Source organism: Rosa chinensis, chromosome 1, assembly GCF_002994745.2.
Source record: "Rosa chinensis cultivar Old Blush chromosome 1, RchiOBHm-V2, whole genome shotgun sequence".
Classification (NCBI taxonomy): domain Eukaryota; kingdom Viridiplantae; phylum Streptophyta; class Magnoliopsida; order Rosales; family Rosaceae; genus Rosa; species Rosa chinensis.
Window position 1 is genome coordinate 35001246 of NC_037088.1, and position 20226 is coordinate 35021471.

Below are 20226 nucleotides of genomic sequence, written 5' to 3' on the forward strand. Positions count from 1 at the left end.
ATTGATTTTGGAGCTTTTTGATTGGTTGGACGACACAACAGAGTTGACGTGGCGCTACGTGATTGGTCGAAGCTGTGTGGTGCAACCCAGAAAATTCTTTGGAAATTAAATTCATGAAGCCTTGCCTTCCCCTATATATAGCCTCATCTCTAGACATTTTAGACACAACAACACACCACAACACACCTCTCTCTATTAGAAAATAAACATTAGAAAAATTCTCTCAATTCTCTAGTCTTTAGAAGATCTGCGTCTCAACCAAGGAGGAGAAGAAGTCATGCAATACATCAAGATCCTAGCCACCATCCACCCTTGTGTCGTCCCTAGAAAATTGCTTGCTTTCAAGGATCTTCGAGTTCTTCGTCTCAAGGCCATGTCATCCATCTTTCATGGTGTATTTCAAACTTTCTTTTCTTTTCCTCTGTTTGATTCGTAGAGTTATGAATTCTAGTTAACATGACGTTAAGGGCAAAGTTTAAAGCCCGTTTATATGTTTTGAAATAAAATTGTGATTTTTATATGTTGATTTATATGTTACTTCACTACTACAGAAAAGGCTTCACACGACACCTCTCATACGACGCCACACTGTTTTCCGTGGTGTGAATCATTTCTCATTTTTGAGACGACGGTTTTAAAATTTCCGTCTTCTAATATGAATTCAACCAACGGGTATTTTTCATGCTGAAATTATGAATTATTTCAGAAGACGTTTATAAATGGAACCGTGGTGTGAGGTTAAAATGGTTATAGGGGCGGCAAGTTTCCCACCATTTGGCACCACTTAAATTTTCTCAGCATGTAGTAGTTATACGACGGTTAGTTAAAAACTGTGGTATGACTCTATGGATTTGCAAGTGCGGAACATGTCCACCTACATTCTCCCTAACTATTTCCCCCCCACTCTCCCTCCCCAAACCTGATTCCCTCCACCCAAGCAACAAAAGGAGGCAAACTGAAAATTTAAAAGTGACATTCATACAACATTTATGTGAAAAACCATTGTGTGATGGCTTTGTACATATGCATCGACTAATTAATGTCTTATCCATGTATCCTCAGCGCTACTACTAGATAATATGATTCAGACCAAATTTGAAACACTTAAGAAGAGGCCCTTCACACAATAGCATTCACTCCACAGCTACACCCACTCCGACACAATATCATTCACTCGACCCCGACTCTCTCTTTCCAAAACTCCTACGCCGACCCCGACTCTCTCCCCCCACTCCGAAGCCCTGAACCCCAAATCCACCTCCCTTCGAAGCCCTGACTCTCTGCTACTAATCCGAAGCCTTAAACTAGCCCGAAATCCAAGATTTGTCTTCGATTCTAGTAAGTTCTCGTCCTCTAGATTGGGTTTTTTATTTGGGGGTAAAAATTTGGGGGTTTCGGGTTTCTCGTCTTCTCGCCCTAAATCCCCGACACTCACTTTTGATTTTGGGTTCTTCAGAAATCACAATCACACTTTTGATGCCGAGTTCTTTACTTTTTTGATATCGGGTTCTTCATAAGGCGGCTAGGGTTATGGCGAAGAAGGGTGTTCAGAGAGCGACGGTGGGAGAGGGGGATGAGATTGGGGTTGGGTAAGGGTTTGGGTTTGGGTGGTGGCAGAGACGCAGAGGCGTCGGCGGAGAGAGAGAGAGAGAGAGACGAAGCTTGGGCATGGGATTGAGCTTGAGGGAGGGACATGGAGCAAAGAAGGATTTGAATTTGGGGTTGGATTGTAGCTCTACTCTAAATATTCTTCCATGCTTTTTGATCATCTTCTTCAGCTCAAAATCGATAGACTGGATTGCAGCAACGATTCTGGTACCACCATGTGGAGCCTCATTATTTGATGCTCGTCTATTGGATTCTCAAGTCTGCTCATACTCTCCCTGAAAACACTACACACCGGCTCAAAATTGGTGCTTCTGTAATCAATCAAAGCAGAGAGGTATACCCTATAGATAGTTGCATTCATAATACTAACTTTAATATCAATATTAGCATGTAGTTTCTTTCTCTTTTATCATCCAAACAGGCATTTATTCTTGCCATGTCTGCTTAGTAATTGTGTTCCATATAAACTTATATATAGTAAAGCAAACCATCAGTTTGTAGTCTTGAACAATTCAAAATGTTAGGAATTAAATGTTAATGTTGCCTTTTGGTTTGGTTAATGAGTGAGGAATTTATCCTAAGGAATTATCTGATTTTGCGCAAAATAAGTGTTTGTACCTATTGTTAGGAGAGAATTTTAAGGAAAAAGGAGGAAAGGCATATGTTAGATAGGTGCTTTGTGTAGTTTTTTTAAGTCATGGAGTTGCAATGAATTCATTTAGGAGTTGGTTCTGGTTTTTTTTATATTTGGATATGCTGCTGAATGACAAAGTCGGAAGTCTGGAGGACGTTATTTTAGCTCTCGGTGATGACATTGTAGTTTCTAGTGCTACATTGACACTCAACTTTAGCTATCGTTTTAAATCCCCACTCAATTTCATGTCTTGCATTGACATTGTAGTCTCAAGTGGTATGGTTGCATGTGTTCTGGACTTTCATGGTCATTTAAAAAGCTTGCTCACACTGACCAATTCCCAGATTAAGTGTTGAGGTAAACTAAAGTTACTTTAGTAAGTTTTAAGTGTTTATGTTTAGTAGACCTTTGCATTTTGTATGTGGTGTATGACAAAAAAAATTTTAATCTTTTTTTATGGTTGATATTCCTTACCCAGGTTTCATTGTTGATGCCCAACACATTGTTTAAGATGACTTGATTAAAGCTTAACTGCATATGTTCATAGGATCATCTTTCTGGCTTCCTCACTCTCTCTGGTTCTATCTGGTTGATGTTCAGTTTTTATGTAAGTTTTGCTGCTAATTGATAATTGGGTGGTTTTTGTAGAAGTTGAAGATTGTGTGTTCTTATATGTGTGGTGTGGAAACCTCAATTTGAGGTATAATGTGCTGAACTTTTACATAGAGGAAGTGGAATTACTATAGTAGTTCCTTCTAATTGAGTTTAATGGTCTGCAAATCACATTGGATGGAGAGTTGGAGACTCAATTGGCAAATTCACTAGCTGGTTATACTCTATGGCTTTTTGTGCAGAATTCACTTGACTATGCAACCTTAGGGGCATCATCGAAAGTTGCTGCCCTACCTCTATCATATCCATTCCAGGTGGACATATATTCTTTGCATTCCTTTGTGTGGGACTGGTTTTGCTTTAGGAATTTGTGATCTGGGCTGTATGATTTGTTTTTTGTAGCTAACTGCATATAATAATTTATTTTTTGTAGTTTTAATCACAATTCTTTTCTAGTAACCCCTTCTGTCTTGCAAGAAAGTGGTTTGCTGCAGGTAGAACAAGTGCAAGCAGCTGGAATCCCTTGTCTTGTCTCAAAAATCAATAAATCAACTCCGTGAAAACTTTGTTTCTATTGAAAAGTATGCTCAGGGAAAATTCTAAAGGCGTTATGATTGTAAGGAGATTGTTTCTGTAGCTTTAGATGCTTTTTATAAGTTGTTTTGCAACATTAATCTGTTTCTGATGGTTGATATGAGTGCCTTCTGCATAGCTAATGTCAAGAATGCCAAACTTTGATTGAAAACATGATAAGATAAAGCTTCTCAGCAATGCGAGGAATAACTTGAATACAACCTTAAAGGTTTTGTTCTTATGAATTTTGAATTTTCTTAGTTGCTACCTTTCTCTGTGTGTGGACCTTTAAGGACTCCAATGTACTTTATTTCTTCCCTATAATGTTTCTTTATCTCTCCTTTGTTGTATCAAAGGCTGCATCAGTGAAGATGAGAGCATGTAACATGTCATTACCTTTTATATTTCTTTTGAAGGATGAAGTCCCAACCAAGCCAAGATTGCCATCAAGTCCATACCAAAAGCCTCTGAAATCAGTCGTGCCACCACTGATTCCAACTGAAGATGAGCAGGAGAAGCAAGAAGAAGGCTTCATGGGAACTCTTGTAAAGCTTTTAGTCGACGCCTGTGCATCTGTTTTGAAATTCTTGGGAAAAAGCATTCAAACTATCAAGAACAAGGCCAGCAGAAGTAGCAGCATAAGCATTCAATTGGGTTCATGTTTAAACCCTTAGAACAATAGAATACATGTTTCAGTGTATAATGTACAGCTATGCTTTATGTTTTAATAAAACAAGCCTAGTTTTGATGCATGAGATTTGAGTTGATTGATATCACAACACGTACATATAATTTTCAGTCTTCACACCACATTAGTATCAAAAGAACTGTCGTATGAATAAAATATGCACAACAATTACAAAACAAGAACTGTCGTATGTATACAATAGATACGACGGTTACAAAATAAAAACCGACTTATGAATCTCAAACAGACAACGAATGTTCATAAAAACCGTGGTATGAATAAATGTTACACCACGGCAAATTGCTGTCGACAGCTTGTCGACAGATCTGCCGATCCCATCAGACGACGGAGTTAGCTGCAAACCGTCGACCCAATGATCGGTATACGATGGTTGAAAACCGTCGTCTGACAGCGTTTCATCAGACGACGCCTCGATAGACCACGGAAATGTATAACGTGAGACGACAGTTTTAAACCGTCGTGTGAAGCCTTTTCTGTAGTAGTGCTTATGTGAGATTGCTTGATTGATTTTGGATTACAGAAAACTTTTATATGTATGTGTTCTTTGGTGGCCAACTTAGGATATATGCATGTAATTGGAGCTAGAATTAAGTAGTAAAGGCTCTGGACAAAAGTCGAAATCAATTAAGGAGGATTGCAAATAGGTGAACTTATTCATAACTAGGTTGTGCACTTTGGTTGACATCCTTTCTTTGTTCTTCATGCATTGAATATGTTCTTGATTGGCCAGCTTTCTAGACTATGATTGCATGTTCAATAGGATTGATTTAGGTGCTTTCACTTAGATTAATTATTCAAGGAAAGTAAAAAATGGGATATCGTTTGCTTTCTAACATTTCACATGGTCAACTTCTTTATCATGACATAGATAATCAACTATAGGAATTGTGATTGGATTTCATTCATATGATTGTGGATTTGATCTTTATTCCTTGCGTTCCACCCTTGTATATGTGTTTTTATATTTTCTTTCTTTTATTTATTTTAATTTTCAAAACTCTAATTCTTAAATCCCCCTTTTATTTAGTTATTTGTATATATTTTGTAAATATTATACTTTGCATTTATTTTAATTCTTTATTTGTTTTACAATGAAGGTGTACCCTCAATCCCTGGAATAGAACGATCCCTATTTACTATATACTAACGATGACATTTTATAGGGTTAAATTATGCGCTTGCTTTTAGCGCATCAAGCTCTCTGACCAAGAAACAGAAGATGCAGAAGAAATTCAACTGGCCCCAGCAGCGTTGGATGACACCCCTCCGAAGGTCAGACATCCTACAGAGAAAATCAATCTCGGAACAGCAGCGGAACCTATGGAAGTGGCTATAAGCACTTACTTAGAGCCTAGTGAGAAACAGAGGCTCATTGAGTTATTACTGGAGTTCAAAGACTGCTTCGCGGAGATATATGAAGACATGCCCGGCCTGTCACCGGACTTGGTTTGCCATCAACTGCCAACACTCCCTGACAAGAGGCCTGTGAAGCAAGAGCCGCGAAGAATGAACTCTGAAACCCAGGTTCTGGTCAAAGAAGAAGTTGAAAAGATGCATAGATCAGGCATCATTCGAGTGGCCAAATACAATCAGTGGCTGTCCAATATCGTGTCAGTCCGTAAGAAGAATGGTAAGATGAGGGTTTGCGTGGACTACAGAGACCTTAATGTCATGATATGCCTAAGGACGTCTACCCCATGCCGGTCGCGGATATGTTGGTAGATGCAGTGGCAGGACATGAATTGTTATCCTTCATGGACGGAACTGCGGGGTATCACCAGATTTCGGTTGCGGAGGAAGACAGGCACAAAACCGAGTTCCGTTGCCCAAGGTTCGCGGGCGTGTTTGAATAAGTGGTTATGCCTTTCGGACTGAAGAATGCTGGGGCAACGTATCAGAGAGCCATGAACCTGATCTTCCACGACATCCTCGGGAAGATTTTAGAGGTTTACATTGATAACGTGGTCGTCAAGTCCAAGCAGCGCGGGGATCACATCACAGATCTCAGGAGAGTCTTCGAGCGAATGCGGCTGCACAAGCTCAAGATGAACCCCGCCAAATGCGTTTTCGGAGTTCAAGCAGGAGATTTTCTGGGCTTCATTGTCCATCAAAGGGGTATCGAGGTCCCTGAGGATAAGGCAAGCGCAGTCATCAATGCCTCTTCCCCGCACACAAAGAAAGAGTTGCAATGATTACTGGGTAAGATCAACTTCCTGAGACATTTCATCTCTAACTCTGCAAGTAAAATCCAGCCCATTTCCCCACTACTGAGATTACAAGGACAGAACGAGTTTGTGTGGGAATATCAACACCAAGAGGCTTTTGACAAAATTAAGACCTACCTGACGAGCCCACCAGTACTCGTTCCACCTAGAGCTGGGTTTCCATTAAAGCTATATATTTCGGCAGCCGAGGCATCCATTACCAGCTTACTCGCCTAAGATGATGAGGAAGGTATCGAGCATGCCATTTTCTACCTCAGTAGGACGCTGACGGATTGTGAAACCAGGTATATTGCCATGGAAAAATTGTGTCTTACGTTGTACTTCTCCGCATGCAAGCTACAACACTACATGTTATCCTTTACGACTTGCATTATCGCTCAAAATGACTTGGTTAAGTACATGCTGTCACGACCTATTCTGCGAGGGCGTATTGGCAAATGGGTACTGGCATTATCCGAACTCTCGCTACAGTACGTTCCACAGAAAGCAGTGAACGGACAAGCCTTCGCAGACTTTCTCGCACATCGCCCTATGTTGGATGTCCCCACAGTGAAAGAGTTAGAGATAGCGACCACAACAACAGCTCGGCCAGTTTTGGCGCGCGTTCTAAAATATACTATTTGGCATCAGGCCACAATCTCCCTTCACCCCTGGATATTATTTTTTGATGGCTCAAGAACAGAAACACTAGCAGGGGCAAGGATTGTTCTGGAAAACCCGGCAGGTGATCGTTTTTCTTATTCTTTCCAATTGGAATTTAGGTGCACCAATAATCAAGCGGAGTATGAGGCCCTCATTATTGTCCTAGAGGTGTTACTGGAGTTAGGCGTAAGAGATATCCAAGTGCGCGATGATTCTTTGCTTGTGATAAATCAGCTTCAAGAAAAGTACAGATGTGTGAGTTGCTTGCTTGTACCATATTTGAACCGCGCCATTGAACTTCTGGATCAATTCACTGACGTGGGTTTGGAATATATTCCTCGCGAACGCAACTTTGCAGCCAACAAACTTGCTCAACTGGCTACAGGCATTACTTTGAAATATGGGGTTCGTGAGCGACTCTTGAAAGTTGAAAGACGCACCCACCGGACGATCCAGTCATCGCGGTCCTTGAACCCATTGATATAGATTAGCGCATCCCTTTGATTGCTTACCTAAAGCAACCAGACGCCGCTGCCGACAAGAAGACTCGTTTTCTTGCCTTAAATTATTTCCTCAGGGGCAATGAGCTGCGTCGACACGGCGAGGATGGCATAGACTTCTGTTGTGTGTTTGGCCGCGATGTGAAACGTCTAATGCGAGAGGCATATGCTGGCATATGTGGAGCCCATCAGGCGGGTCCAAAGATGCGTTGGCTCATCAGGCGACATCAGTATTACTGGCCTAGCATTTTGAAAGACTGCATCACGTTCTTGAAAGGTTGCCAAGATTGCCAGGCTCATGGACCAGTTCAGCATATTCCTAATATTCCCATGCAGCCTATTATTAAACCTTGGCCTGCGCGAGGTTGCGCATTGGACTTGATTGGCATGATTCATCCCCATTTGTCACTCCAACACAAGTTCATCATCGTCGCTACAGATTTCTTCACTAAATATGTCGAAGCTGAACCTTTGAAGGAAGCCTCTGGAGCGACCATTCGCCGATTCATCTTCCAAAATATTATATGCAGGTTCAGCGTTCCCGAGGTGTTAGTATCGGACAAGGGGGCAACATTCATGGGTGGTGATGTGGAGCAGCTAGTCAACGACTTCGGCATCTAGTTTCTTCACAGCACACCGTATTACTCTCAATCTAATGGTTAAGCAGAGGCCAGTAACAAGATTATCATTACCCTACTGAAAAAGATGCTTGTTGAAAACCCTCGCCAATGGCACGAGACATTGTATGAAACGTTGTGGGCCTATCGCACTTGAAAGCGAACTCCTACTGCCACAACGCCCTATGCACTCATGTTTGGTCACGACGCGGTTTTGCCTTTGTAGATCAATGTTCACTCCCTACGCGTCCAGGATCAACATCATTTGATTGGTGATGACTACGTCCAGGCCATGTGGCAGGAGCACGAAGGCCTTAGCGGCCAGCGCTTAGAGGCTTTGGACAACTTAGTCATGGAGAAGCAATGCATAGCTCGCGCCTATGATAAGAGAACTCACGGCCGTAGTTACAAGGAGGGCGAGCTCGTTTGGAAAGTAGTCCTTCCATTTGGTGAGAAGTTGACCGGTCATGGCAAATGGACCCCGTGCTGGGAAGGGCCCTTTGTGATTCATAGACTTCTGGAACGTGGGGCTTTTCATCTCAAAGATTTGGATGGCGATCTTCACCGCAACCCCATCAATGGCAGGTTTTTAAAGAAATACTACCCCAGCGTTTGGGAGTTTGAAGATCCCCCAGATTCTTCCGTTGCAGGGGCTAAGGGCCACACATAATGTCCCTTGGCTCGCTGCACCCCTTATACTTAGGCCTTTTCATTGTGGCCTCGTTCACCTGTCTTCGCTCCACCTACGAACACTAGGGGGGCAACACTCTATATATACAGGCCTTTATAGTGGCTATTTTATTTTTGCATTTAGCCATGTCTGGCAAATTTTTTGTACATTTTCGTACAATATTCTCGACAATATGTGTTAGGAATGTGTGTAAGGGCCTATACCAGAGGCCTTATTATTATACCATTGTTGTTTTCAGTAAATAAGAAATTTCGAATCTTTCATTCATAAGTGGCTTTGCGGCCAGAAGCAAGACAATGTGTTCGGGAAAGTTAACAATATACAAAGCCAGAAAGTGGCTGAAACAACTAATAAGGATTCATGCCTTCTATGAGTTTCCGGATCTTGCGGCAAGAAGGTTTGATGAGATATTCACTCTTACTCTTCCTCTCTTCACCCTCCTCTGATCTGAGTCGCAGCTGCTATGATTTGTATTGGAAGGAGAGGGAAGGAAATAATCTATCGCAACCCTTCTAGTTGGTTATCCTCCGACATGGAGACAGAATCAGCGCCGAAGTACGACCCAGTTGCCTCACCTACCTCCAAAGGAAAACAGAAGTCGGTTCATCAGACCGCGGAGGTAGGCCGCGGAAGAAGGACGGTCGGCCTCAAAGTGGCCTTCCTCCCTTCTTTGCTTTGATCCGCGTGGAGAAATCTGAAGAGAGGGACTCCCCAGATTGAGATGCCCCGCGTTAGGAGCCCTTCGTGTTCTTCAACCTATCCGAAACCTAGGATGTTCCATCCAGGCTTTCATAGACCAAAGACACGAAGTTGCCTGAGATTAGGCCATAAGGCCTACACAGGCAGTGAGATTAAGCCATAAAGCCTAAGATTTAGAAGCCTGCCTCAGTGGCCTCAACCCATGAATATGGGCAGTTGAAGACGTTTCAACGCCATCAATGGGAATATCAATAGAATTCAATGCTGAGATCTCGGAAATAAACAAAAGGAATACGCGTGGACGAGAGAGCGGTCTCCGAGGAGGTAACCGTTCTTTTTCAAGATTATCTTTTGAAACTGTGTTCGTGCAGTTAAAGCGTTGACCAAACAATTGCTTACGAGATAAAATAAATTTGGGCCAACAAAGTGGGCTAAATAATTAATTCATTGGTAGTAATATTGTTCATATAAGTTAATGGGCCTAATATCAGAGGCCTAAAAATCCCCGGCCTGCATGAGCTAAGAGAAGGAAAAGTTCATCTAGGCGAAAGCTAGCATTAGCGGCAGCTTGTACGGCCTGTTGGGCTACTGCACGAGCTTGGGCTAAGTCATGGGTCAACATCTTGAAAGCGGTGAGGGGCTGTTCCAATTGAGGTTCCGCTTGGGCAAGCCTAGTCGTCGCATCAGTTAATCGGGCTTGAAGATCCTGGATCTGGGTCCGCAGATGGTTTCTTTCAAGAGTTAGATCCCTGATGAGACCAGCCCGATCACCCAAGAAATCACGCGTCGCATCCGTCTGTTGAGCAAGAGTCTGGTAGTGGGTTTCGGTCTACCTGGCCTGTGCAGTCGCGACCGCCCTTTCATTGAGCCCTTGGGGAAGATCCTGCAGTAGCTGGTCAACCTCTTGAAATCGGTCTTTAGTGATAGCTCCCTTGCAGAGAAGTACCCTCAGATACTCCAAAACTCTCGCGGGCGCGCCAGGAATCAGAATGTCAGGACCCAGGAGGCGACAAAGACCTTCTCGGGAATCATCTATGACCCCAGGAGGGGTCACTTCACGCACGCGAGCTAGCCGTTCTAAAGTGGACTGAGGCGGTTGCTCAGCGACGGGAGGGGCCTCAAGAGGCTCCGTGACAGGTACTTCCTCTGGCAATGGTTCAGGGTTTTCTCCTACCTCCCCGGCTTCAATGGCATTGGGGGCAGGCTCTTGACCAACTACATCAAGGACATGTTCAGTAGGATTCTCGGCCACTATCTCTCCGGCTATGACAGCCACTTCCTCGTTTGGAATGGCATTTGGGTCTTAGAAGGAGACATTATCAGAATAACCAAGCCAGGGGTTAATGATAAAACATTTTGTTACGAGAAGTACCTCTTCAGCAGGTGGTTCGTGCAGAGTTGTTGTAAGCACAAGTTCTTGGACAACCTCACCAGACGCTGGAATTGAATCAAGCGCTGCTTGTCCCAGATTGAGGGATGCAGTTGGTTGCTCATGGGAGACGTCTGGGAGTGGCATTCTTTCTTCAATCTCAGGCGAGCTGTCATCTATAACCTGTATGGGGACCAGAACCAACTGCATATTGTTGGCAGCATTAACTGGAGAGGGAGGATTGTTAGAATCATTCAGCTCTTTGATTTGTGAACCGGACGCACCTTTGCCAACAGCGGAGGATCCTTCTCCAACTTGCCTTGAGACCTACGACGAACCTACAGATGAAGAGCGTTATAGAATCATACATAACAAAACAAAGCGTCATGGCTCATCTTAGATGAGTATTACCAGTCGGTCAGCGACGGGTTCATCTTCTGCCCACGGATCAGTCCGGGGATCAGCACGACTGCGCTTGAGGGCTAAAGCGGCAGCAATCTATCAGGATTAAAATTAGCTTCAAAATAAGCTTCGAAGAAGGTGACAGGATTATGAGATTCTAAGACAAGAGTATTACTGTTTGTGGGTCATCATCGTCGGAGGAAGAGTTTTCGACTTCAGGCTCTATCGCTATTGCTTTCTTCTTCGCGGCCTGACCAGTGGCCGGAGAAACGTCAACTACACGACCGCCAGAAGGTGGCACACTTCTCTGATGCAACAAAGCGTGAGTAAAGGGGAAAAGCAGACAGAGAATAATAAAATATATGTAAGACAATTACCTCTTGAGGAGGCTCACAAATGACGATCCCAGCCTGGACCGGGCGAGGAGCTCGCGCGGGTCGCAGAGCCGGTTCAGGTAGTGGAGGTCGCGCCTCAGCTTCAGGAAAGCGAGCAAGTAGCTCGGTATCAGCATCATAAGGATATCTCAGGTCTTCAAAAATGGTCGCGAAGAGCTCGTCATCCCTCTGTCCCCAGCAATTGACGGAAACTTCTGACCACCATTGATCATAATCTTCAGCAGTCCCATCCACGGGGTCGATGTTATTCTCCCAGTCGGGAAGATCAACCAGTACGAGCATGCTCTGTGCTGGCGGAGGCCCAGTCAAGGGGCCAATTTTGGGCCAAGAGGTGTTGTAGTTCCAAGCATCATAGAGGGGGAATGGCACTAGTTGGATAAGACCAAACTGGCGAGCAAAGTGGTTGGGAGCGTGAAGCTCATAACTGAGGTCCTCGGATGCAAGCCTAATGTCTGAGCAAGGGATCGCGCGATCACTATAGTTAGGAGCTCCAGGGAGGAACCCATTTTCAAGAGGAGCAGGGAATCTCCTATTGAGTACTAAATCGCAGTAGGGCATCTCGTGCAGGAGGTAAAAATATGAGAAACAGTCAGAATAGGGTGGGGATATGTACCTCTCCTAGCGACAAAACCACTGACCAAGAAGAGCGTCAGCCGGTGGTCACAGCGAAATGTCATCGCGGCGGAAGAATGGAAAGTAAGTTTGAATCCAGAAATCAAGGGTCCAAAAAGGGCTAGAGATGCTAGTCTCGAAAGGATGCATGGTGGCCTGATATAGAGTGCGGTAGAGGGCGCCCAACACCGGTTGTCCTAATCCCACGCAGCGGCCGTTATAGAGGGCTGTGGCCAGGAAAGTCCAAGGACTAGTGGGCTTATTGGAGGAGATACAGAAGATGAACTTGCAGAGCCAATACTCCAGAAAAGCAATGCCACCAGTCGCGTTATGTTATTTGTGGTAATAGGCCAGCCACCGCGGATAAGAGCTGCTATGAACGCCGCGACCAGTTTGGGCCATGGTGGATGAGAAATTGTCTGAATCAAATTCGCTGTGCAGATAGGGCTCACCATCAATGGGCAATCCAGTACTGGTAAGAATATCCAATAATGTAATACTCATTTGGCCAAAATGAAAGTCAAAGGTGTTGGTGGCAGTATTCCAAAAGCAAAGGAAGGCGGGAACATAAATCAATGGTTTAGGTGATACCTGCTGCATTCCAGCTAGCCAGATCTCGCACTCGCGCTTCGTGATACTAAGAAAGCTCCGCCGCGCTGATCGAGGATGGCCAATACCCTATTTTCGCTCGATGTTTTGCGCACCCCAACTGCTGAAATCTCTAGGGGTCTTTCGGAGGACCGGAATGGGTCGACGGATGGGTAGGCTGTAGAGGACGAGAGCGTCGTCTGGGATGGAATCTCGCAGTGCCGGACCCAGTCCGACGTGGTGGTTTGGGAGCTTGAAAAGCAATGGTCTTTGGATATTGGTATGGAGATGACAGCGGCACCAATTCCGGTTCCCCAAGTGTGAGCAGCTTTTTCGTTGAGTTCCTCCTCCTGATCGATAACTATTTTCTTCGGATGAGCCATTTTTGGGTTTCTGTAAGGAGGATGTTTGGGGCAGAAGAGGTTCTGGGTTTTAGAAGACTGAAGAGTTTCTGATGTGACAGGTTTGGAGTGGCTGCGGGATTTAAATAAAAGATTTTGTGAGGGAAACGATGCGACGAAAAGACATTTTGCCAAGCGAATAGACGCAACCCTCATTAATGGTATCGTTTCGGTCATCAGACGTGTTGTTTTAGTCCCCTTCAATCAGTTACATTCTCATGGGCCCGATTTCGGGGCCTGGGGGGCAATGTTTGAGCCCAAAAGAAATTTTGGCAAGATCCTTTAGTGGATTTAGCGTAGCAGGCCGATACATGCGGCCCAAAAATAAGGCTACTTGGAATTGGGCTACAGCTTCGCCCATTCCGAAACCCATAAGGAAAACGAGCCCTTATTGGAGTCGGGCAGCGGAGATTGAATAGAAAACTGCAATCAATAATCCTTCTATGGCAAAGAACGGTCGAAACCCTAGGTATAAATACCAGGTTTCAAGGACAAATCAAAGACAACTCTCAAATCAATCAACCCCTGGGATTATCAAGCCTCCCCGGAGCAAACCTTCAACCTCGTTGAAACCTGGCGACCGTGCTTCTAGTCCTAGTCTCTCCAAGAGCCGACTGTTAGTGCTACTGCCACCGATACTACCAGCGAAGCAAGGGTAACGCCCTCGTGACCCCCGCGAAGCTAAAGTCACGCTTTAGCAAACCCTGTGCTTTCTCCAAACTTCCTAGTGATTGCTCTGCTCAACCTACAATGTTGAGTATCGATTCGGTGACGCGAAGAGATCACAACTAAAGCACTTATCCGTAAGGCAAGAAGTCCTTTCTCGGAAGGCAAGAAAAGAGCCTTGTGACGAGGTTGGTGCTCTCCTTGTCCACAACGCTTGATCAAGAAGTCAGGTGAAGGGACGCCCCGACGACTGCACCCCACAGTGCTGGCACGCTTGTGCATTCAAAAGAGACAGTTTGTACAGCACTGATTTTCGTGTCAAACAAGTATAATTTTCTCTACATTTTGCTTAGTTATTTCTTTAACAATGTCATTTCTAACTTACTTAGTTGTATTTAGGTGGAAATGAACTTTAAACGCAAGAAACCAGCTAAGAAGAGCTGGAAATGAAGAAAATGAAGGCAAGGAGGAAATGAAGCGCAAAAATGGGAAAGAAATGGAGAAATCCTACTTTCCTAATCCTACTAGGAAAAGGAATCTCAGTTGAAGTAGGAATCCTAATGCAACTAGGAGTGAGCTTGGAAAAATGTCTGTGGAAATGAAGAAATGACCGAGTCCTAGTTGGACTAGGAAACCTGATGACACTAGGAGTCCTGGTGGTGCTAGGAGATGCTGTGGCTTCAAGATGACTCAAGAATGTTCTAGAATGCACAAGAAATTTCGGTAACAAAGGAATGGGCTTTGAAATTCTCCAATTGAGAAGCCTGGCCCAAAGATTGAAGCATGTGACTTGCACATGAGTTTCTAGATCCTTCTTGACGTTTTGGAAGAACCCTAAATCGATTATTATTGGGTTTTGCCGAAAATTAATAGAAGATTCATGAAGATTTCGGCAAGAGTCCAATTTGGATTATTTTCAATTTTCATTGGAATTTATGAAGAGAAAATAGAGGAAGAAGTATTGAATTATGATTCTACATTCAAGGAAGTCGAAATTGAGTTTATATACATGGAGAATTCGGCCAAGACTAAGGTGACTTGTTCTCTAATTCAAATGGAATTTTCTTATTGGTTGAATGATGTCACAAAAGGAGAATTCCTAGGAAACCCTAACCCTAGGCCGTGCACTATATAAAGGAGGGGATAGATGTCGTGAAAATCATCTCTCAACCCTGAATCAAAATTGCAATCGCTCCCCTTTACTCTCTCAAAGTTTCGGCCTCTCCAAGTGTTCAAGATTTTGAAGCCGTGAAGCAAGTTCTTCCTCCATTCTTCATCCTTACCGTAGCTATCCTTGCCGTCCACCACCTTTGAAGATCTTCTTGCGTTCTTGAAGCATCTTTAAAAGTGTAACCATGAACCTTAGAACTTTGTGTTCGGTTTTGTTCTCTTGTAACTTTAAAATCGAATTGTGTAGCGTTCTATCTTTTTGGTTTTCTTGGATGTTACGATTTCATGTTAGATTAAAGTATATGTTTTGATGTTTAGTTTCCAATAGCCTTGAAGCATGAATTCATTTTAGGATTTTTCAAATTTATAGTTTTCGAAATCTTTATATGTTCTTGAATGTTTATTGGTTTTGTTCTTTAATCCCATCTTTCATGTTTCGATTTCTTTGATGACCAACTTAGGTTTCGAATTGCATGATTGAATCCATAATAAGATGCTAGCGTTCTAGGTCTTGTTAATTAAAGTGGAAAACCTATAATTACTTAGGTAAATCAACAAAGAGAATTGCATGCTCGATTAGCATTCTAACTTGTGTGTTTTTCTTAAATCAATCAAAATTTCTAAGTGTTTAATGCGTTGAATGTGTTTGTTATTGGATTGGTCACTCATTAGCATAACATGTTTAATATGGTTAACTATGGTGCGTTCATCTGGTTAATTTAACTAAGGAAAGTAAAAAGAACTTATGCATGCGTTCATGGTTTGTTCTTGATTGATTTCATTCAAGTATGTGTTTTGATTAGAAAATTATGATTGTATCCTTGAATTCGTGTTAAAGGTTGTTAATTACATCATTGCATCTCATCCGTCCATCTTATCTTGATTTTTGGTTGATTGGTGATTGTAATTAGTTAGTTAGGTAATTAGATTAGTGAATAAACAACTTTCGAAACCCCTTGTTAATTCTTTGTAAATTTCCCTAAATATTGTATAGTTATACTAATATTCATTATTTGATGCTTAAATGACAGGAGCACCCTCAATCCCCGGATAGAACGATCCCTACTTGCTATATACTAACAATTGTCAACAGGGTTAATTTTGAGAACTCATTTTGAGCTCATCACATAGACATCAACAAACTTCAACTTCATATTCTTAATATTCCCAATACCCTTAATTATACCGTATTCCCAATATGGAAGCTTAATTAAGAAGACCACATCATTTAGATATATGCGAAAATTTTGTTCTAATATATGTGTATTTAATATTTTATATTTAAAACTAATAAGTATTCTTAATATTTTACATTTAATATTTTAGAAAATAGTATTTTATTGCTAAAAAATAATGTTTAATTATTATAAAGACAGACCGGATCATTAATGTAATCCCCATAAATTCGTTATTAATTTCTGATGGTTTCTTGGAATTAATAAAGTGTTCGTTAATATGATTTAGTGGTTCGAAGGTGGAGTGGAAGTGTTTCGGACGATTATTCACTCGGAATGCTCCGATTCAAGGGTTAACTTTTTATGCGTTAATATTTTATGAAAACTTCCTACACAGTAATAGTAGAGCGCATCGATATGAGTTCGTGGACATGTGGAACACGAAAATCAGTGTTCTTATGAAGAAGTTATGGCATTCGGGAAAAGTTTCCATTTAGGGATAAATAGAAAAATTTCAGAAAAAAATGTCAAAAAAACCTAAGTTTCTACTTTTGGAAACTTTTTCTCTCTCCTCTCTCCCGAGCCATTTCCTAGCAGCCGACTTCGTTCGACATTTTCTCCTTCGTCCGGCCACCATTTGATGCACTACGGGTCCCTATCAACTCGTCTATCATCCATCTTCAAGTTTGCAGCAATGTGGTGACTCGGTTTGGGTCGTGGACGGCGCAGCAAGGGCGGAAAGAGGTGGTGGCGCTGCAGTCAGGGTGATCCTTAGAACTTCCGATTCCAGCCACCTTAGGCAACTTTTCTTGAGGGCTTTTGGAGCCCAGAGGACGTAGAAGCTTTCCCCTTAAGCGGTTTGCATCGATTCAAAGCATAGAGGTCAAATTTTGGAATTGAAATTTGAGGGTTTCACCGGATTTCAGACTTTTCGAGGTAAACTTCGGCCATATGGCTTTGATTCAGACTTTGTGAATGTTATGAATGTTGTTGTACATGTTGAGAAGAACATTGTGGCATAGGTCTCGCCACCCAATTTGGAGGTTGTCGGCGGTGTTTGAAATCTATGCTCGATCAGCCACTGTCGGCGGCGCGTTGCGATGCGTTCGGCAGTGTCAGGGCAGTTTCATGTTTCACTTATCGTCTACACATCGATACCTATCAATACTTGTGACCCAGATTTTGTGTTTTCAAAGTTAATTGTGAAGAGAGCAACACACAATAAAAAAGGCACAGCGGAAATAAATAACTCAAACACAAGAGATTTGCTGACGTAGTAAAACCCTCAAATCGAGGTAAATAATTGTGGGCTGTAACGTCTGAAGGCCAAGTGTAAAGCCACTCACTAAATGAATATGAACAAACAAATATAAACTTACAACCGACACAAATAGCTCTGACTTCGGCTATTTCTGATTAGACTCCTCTAGACGGTTGTATGAACACGACCTTGTTTTTCTCCACCTACAGAACTGCTTCCACTCGTTTCTCTAACTTTGACATACGAACTATGCACTACACTTCCTCCCAACTAATCTCGTCGGGTTCTCAGACATGCAGATGATATGAATGATATGAAGGTGTTTGATTGACTTATCAATTCACTTCAACATGGAACAAGTGAATTAATAATTCTCAATAAAGCTCATGAGTTTTTCTATTAATTAAAAAGCTCTCTCAACTAACAATGGACGCACAATATAATCTTCAGAAGCATCAGAGAAAGAAAATATTTTTCTCCTATATGTATGTGCAACAAACATCCCAAGACATCAAAGGAATTTAAAACTCTAGACCTAGCTAATTAACTTCTATTTAGGAAACAAATATTCCTAAAAAATATTTAGGTAATATAAACTGATTTTTACTCCTAAATAAAATGTTATGCCTAACTAATCAAATAAAATGCAATACTATAAATCAGACATATGATTGATTTCAATTGAAACTCGTCCATAATTGATAACTAACATTAATCATGCACATATACCTTTCAAACTACTTCGGGATTGAAACATAGTCTTCAATCCCTTCATGCAATCACATAAGAAACAAACATGCTATATGAGATGCAATGAATGAATTACCTTTTAAGAGAATCATCTAGGATCAGGTGGGGTCTTGATCTTCATCTTGTGATTCAATCACTTTAGTCTTTACTTCAATACTCACACAGTTCTAAGCTAGGCCTATGACTCATTGTTTTGTATAGGGAATGCCAATACACTAAATTCTTATAAAACAATTTCTCTTATTGCATGGTTCCTTCCATGCCTTTTCAGTTGAATTCAATCTAAAGCAAGTTGTATTTTGGTCAACTTAATAGTTCATCAGGTCCAGAAGTGGTCACTACCCCTTTACTGTCAAATGACCATGGTGGGAGTGGATTTCAAACTATTGAGTAAGCCCCCTTTAGGATCTTTGTGTTTTACTAAAGCAAAATCAGAAAATAGATGAACTGAAAACAGAAACAACACAGTAGATTTTATAGTGGTTTGACCAAAACTTTAGCCTACGTCCACTTCATAATTTTCTTGAGAGATTCACTAGCACTATGAAGAATTTAGGTGTTTACAAGTACTTATTGCAGATCCCTCAAACCCCTTAGACTAGTTCTTATCTCTCTATCACTTCGTGCTCTCTCTATCTTTGTATTTTGACATATGATTCCAAGTTCTCACACACTTTAGAAAGTGTGATAGTATCTTTGAATATCATGGTGGTTTTGAAGTGCTTGAATGAAGGTGGAAGCGAATGTAGCAACATGACAGCGGTGTCTGCATCATCCATCTTTGCTCCAACCTTCTCCAAGTTTCATATGCAATTCTGAAAATTGCATATGTGATCATTAAGATCATCCCCTTCCTCCATCTTGAGGCCAAAGAGCTGCTCCTTCAAGAGTAGCTTGCTGCTGATAGTTTTACCCCTGTAGAGGCTTTCAAGCTTCTCCCATGCTTCCTTTGCAGTTATATTCTCACCAATATGAAGTAGGACATTATCAACAAGATGCAGCTCAATAGAGCTCTTTGCTTTCTTATTCTTCTTCGTATAATCTGCTTCAGTCATTGTTGCAGGCTTATCTCTAATTGCCTCATCAACCTCTTACTGAACCAGAACGTTCTTCATCTTCCTTTGCCAAAGCGTGAAGTTGTCCTTGCCATTAAAGGGCTTAATGGATGGTCTCACATCTCCTGCTTCGACAATGACTTTGTCGTTCACAAACGCAAAACACCTTGAGCCTAAGCTCTGATACCACTTATTGAGTAAGCCCCCTATAGGATCTTTGTGTTTTACTAAAGCAAAATCAGAAAATAGATGAACCAAAAACAGAAACAACATAGCAGATTTTATAGTGGTTCAGCCAAAACTTTAGCCTACGTCCACTTTGTGATCTCTCTTGAGAGATTCACTAGCACTATGAAGAATTTACGTGTTTACAAGTACTTATTGCAGATCCCTCAAACCCTCAGACTAGTTCTTATCTCTATATCACCTTGACTCTCAATTTTCTGCACTCTCTGTCTTCTATTCCATAAAATTGACTGCAGCTCCTATTTATAGGGCATAGAGGCTGCTGATACAACGTGGGATTAGGATTCCTAGCCCTAATAGACTAAGCTTTTCAAAGCCTATAATACAAATCCTAATAGAACTTGAAAGACTAACTTTCCTAGAACTTATAGAAAAGCTGCGCGCAAACCTCTTTCCTTTCTAGACTTGGATTTGAATTATGCATCCTAATTTTCTAGATTGTATCAATGAGCCAAAAACACAACAATCTCCACCTTGGTGAGTTGATACCAAAACGATTGCTGCAACCTTTAGGATGTCTTGAACTTCTTGAAGTAATCCCGAACAAACCTTCAAGAACCTTCACCTTGGCAAGACTCTTCTTGCCTCAACGCACCTCAAGTGAGGAGGTGCTCCACCATAACTCA

General features: G+C 42.1%; 1 protein-coding gene and 1 long non-coding RNA gene across 4 annotated transcripts; both read left to right on the forward strand.

Annotated features, from left to right (window-relative positions):
* Nucleotides 1-1652: 1652 nt before the first annotated feature.
* On the forward strand, nt 1653-3948 carry LOC112179240. 3 transcript variants are annotated; one of them, XR_005804662.1, is made up of 3 exons: nt 1653-1942; nt 2721-3656; nt 3844-3948. It is a non-coding gene; the product is annotated as an uncharacterized LOC112179240 (long non-coding RNA). The 3 variants fall into 3 exon arrangements; XR_002927699.2 differs by lacking the exon at nt 1653-1942 and having other exon boundaries at nt 2203-3656; XR_005804663.1 differs by lacking the exon at nt 1653-1942 and having other exon boundaries at nt 2203-3656; nt 3784-3936.
* A 2707-nt stretch (nt 3949-6655) lies between these two features.
* LOC112165693 lies at nt 6656-7489 on the forward strand. The gene has a single exon (XM_024302305.1). The coding sequence runs from the start codon at nt 6656-6658 to the stop codon at nt 7487-7489; it is 834 nt and encodes a 277-aa protein (XP_024158073.1).
* Nucleotides 7490-20226: the final 12737 nt, after the last annotated feature.

Excerpts from the sequence above, each read along its gene's own strand:
- LOC112165693 (XM_024302305.1), top strand. The coding sequence starts at position 6,656 with ATGGAAAAATTGTGTCTTACGTTGTACTTCTCCGCATGCAAGCTACAA.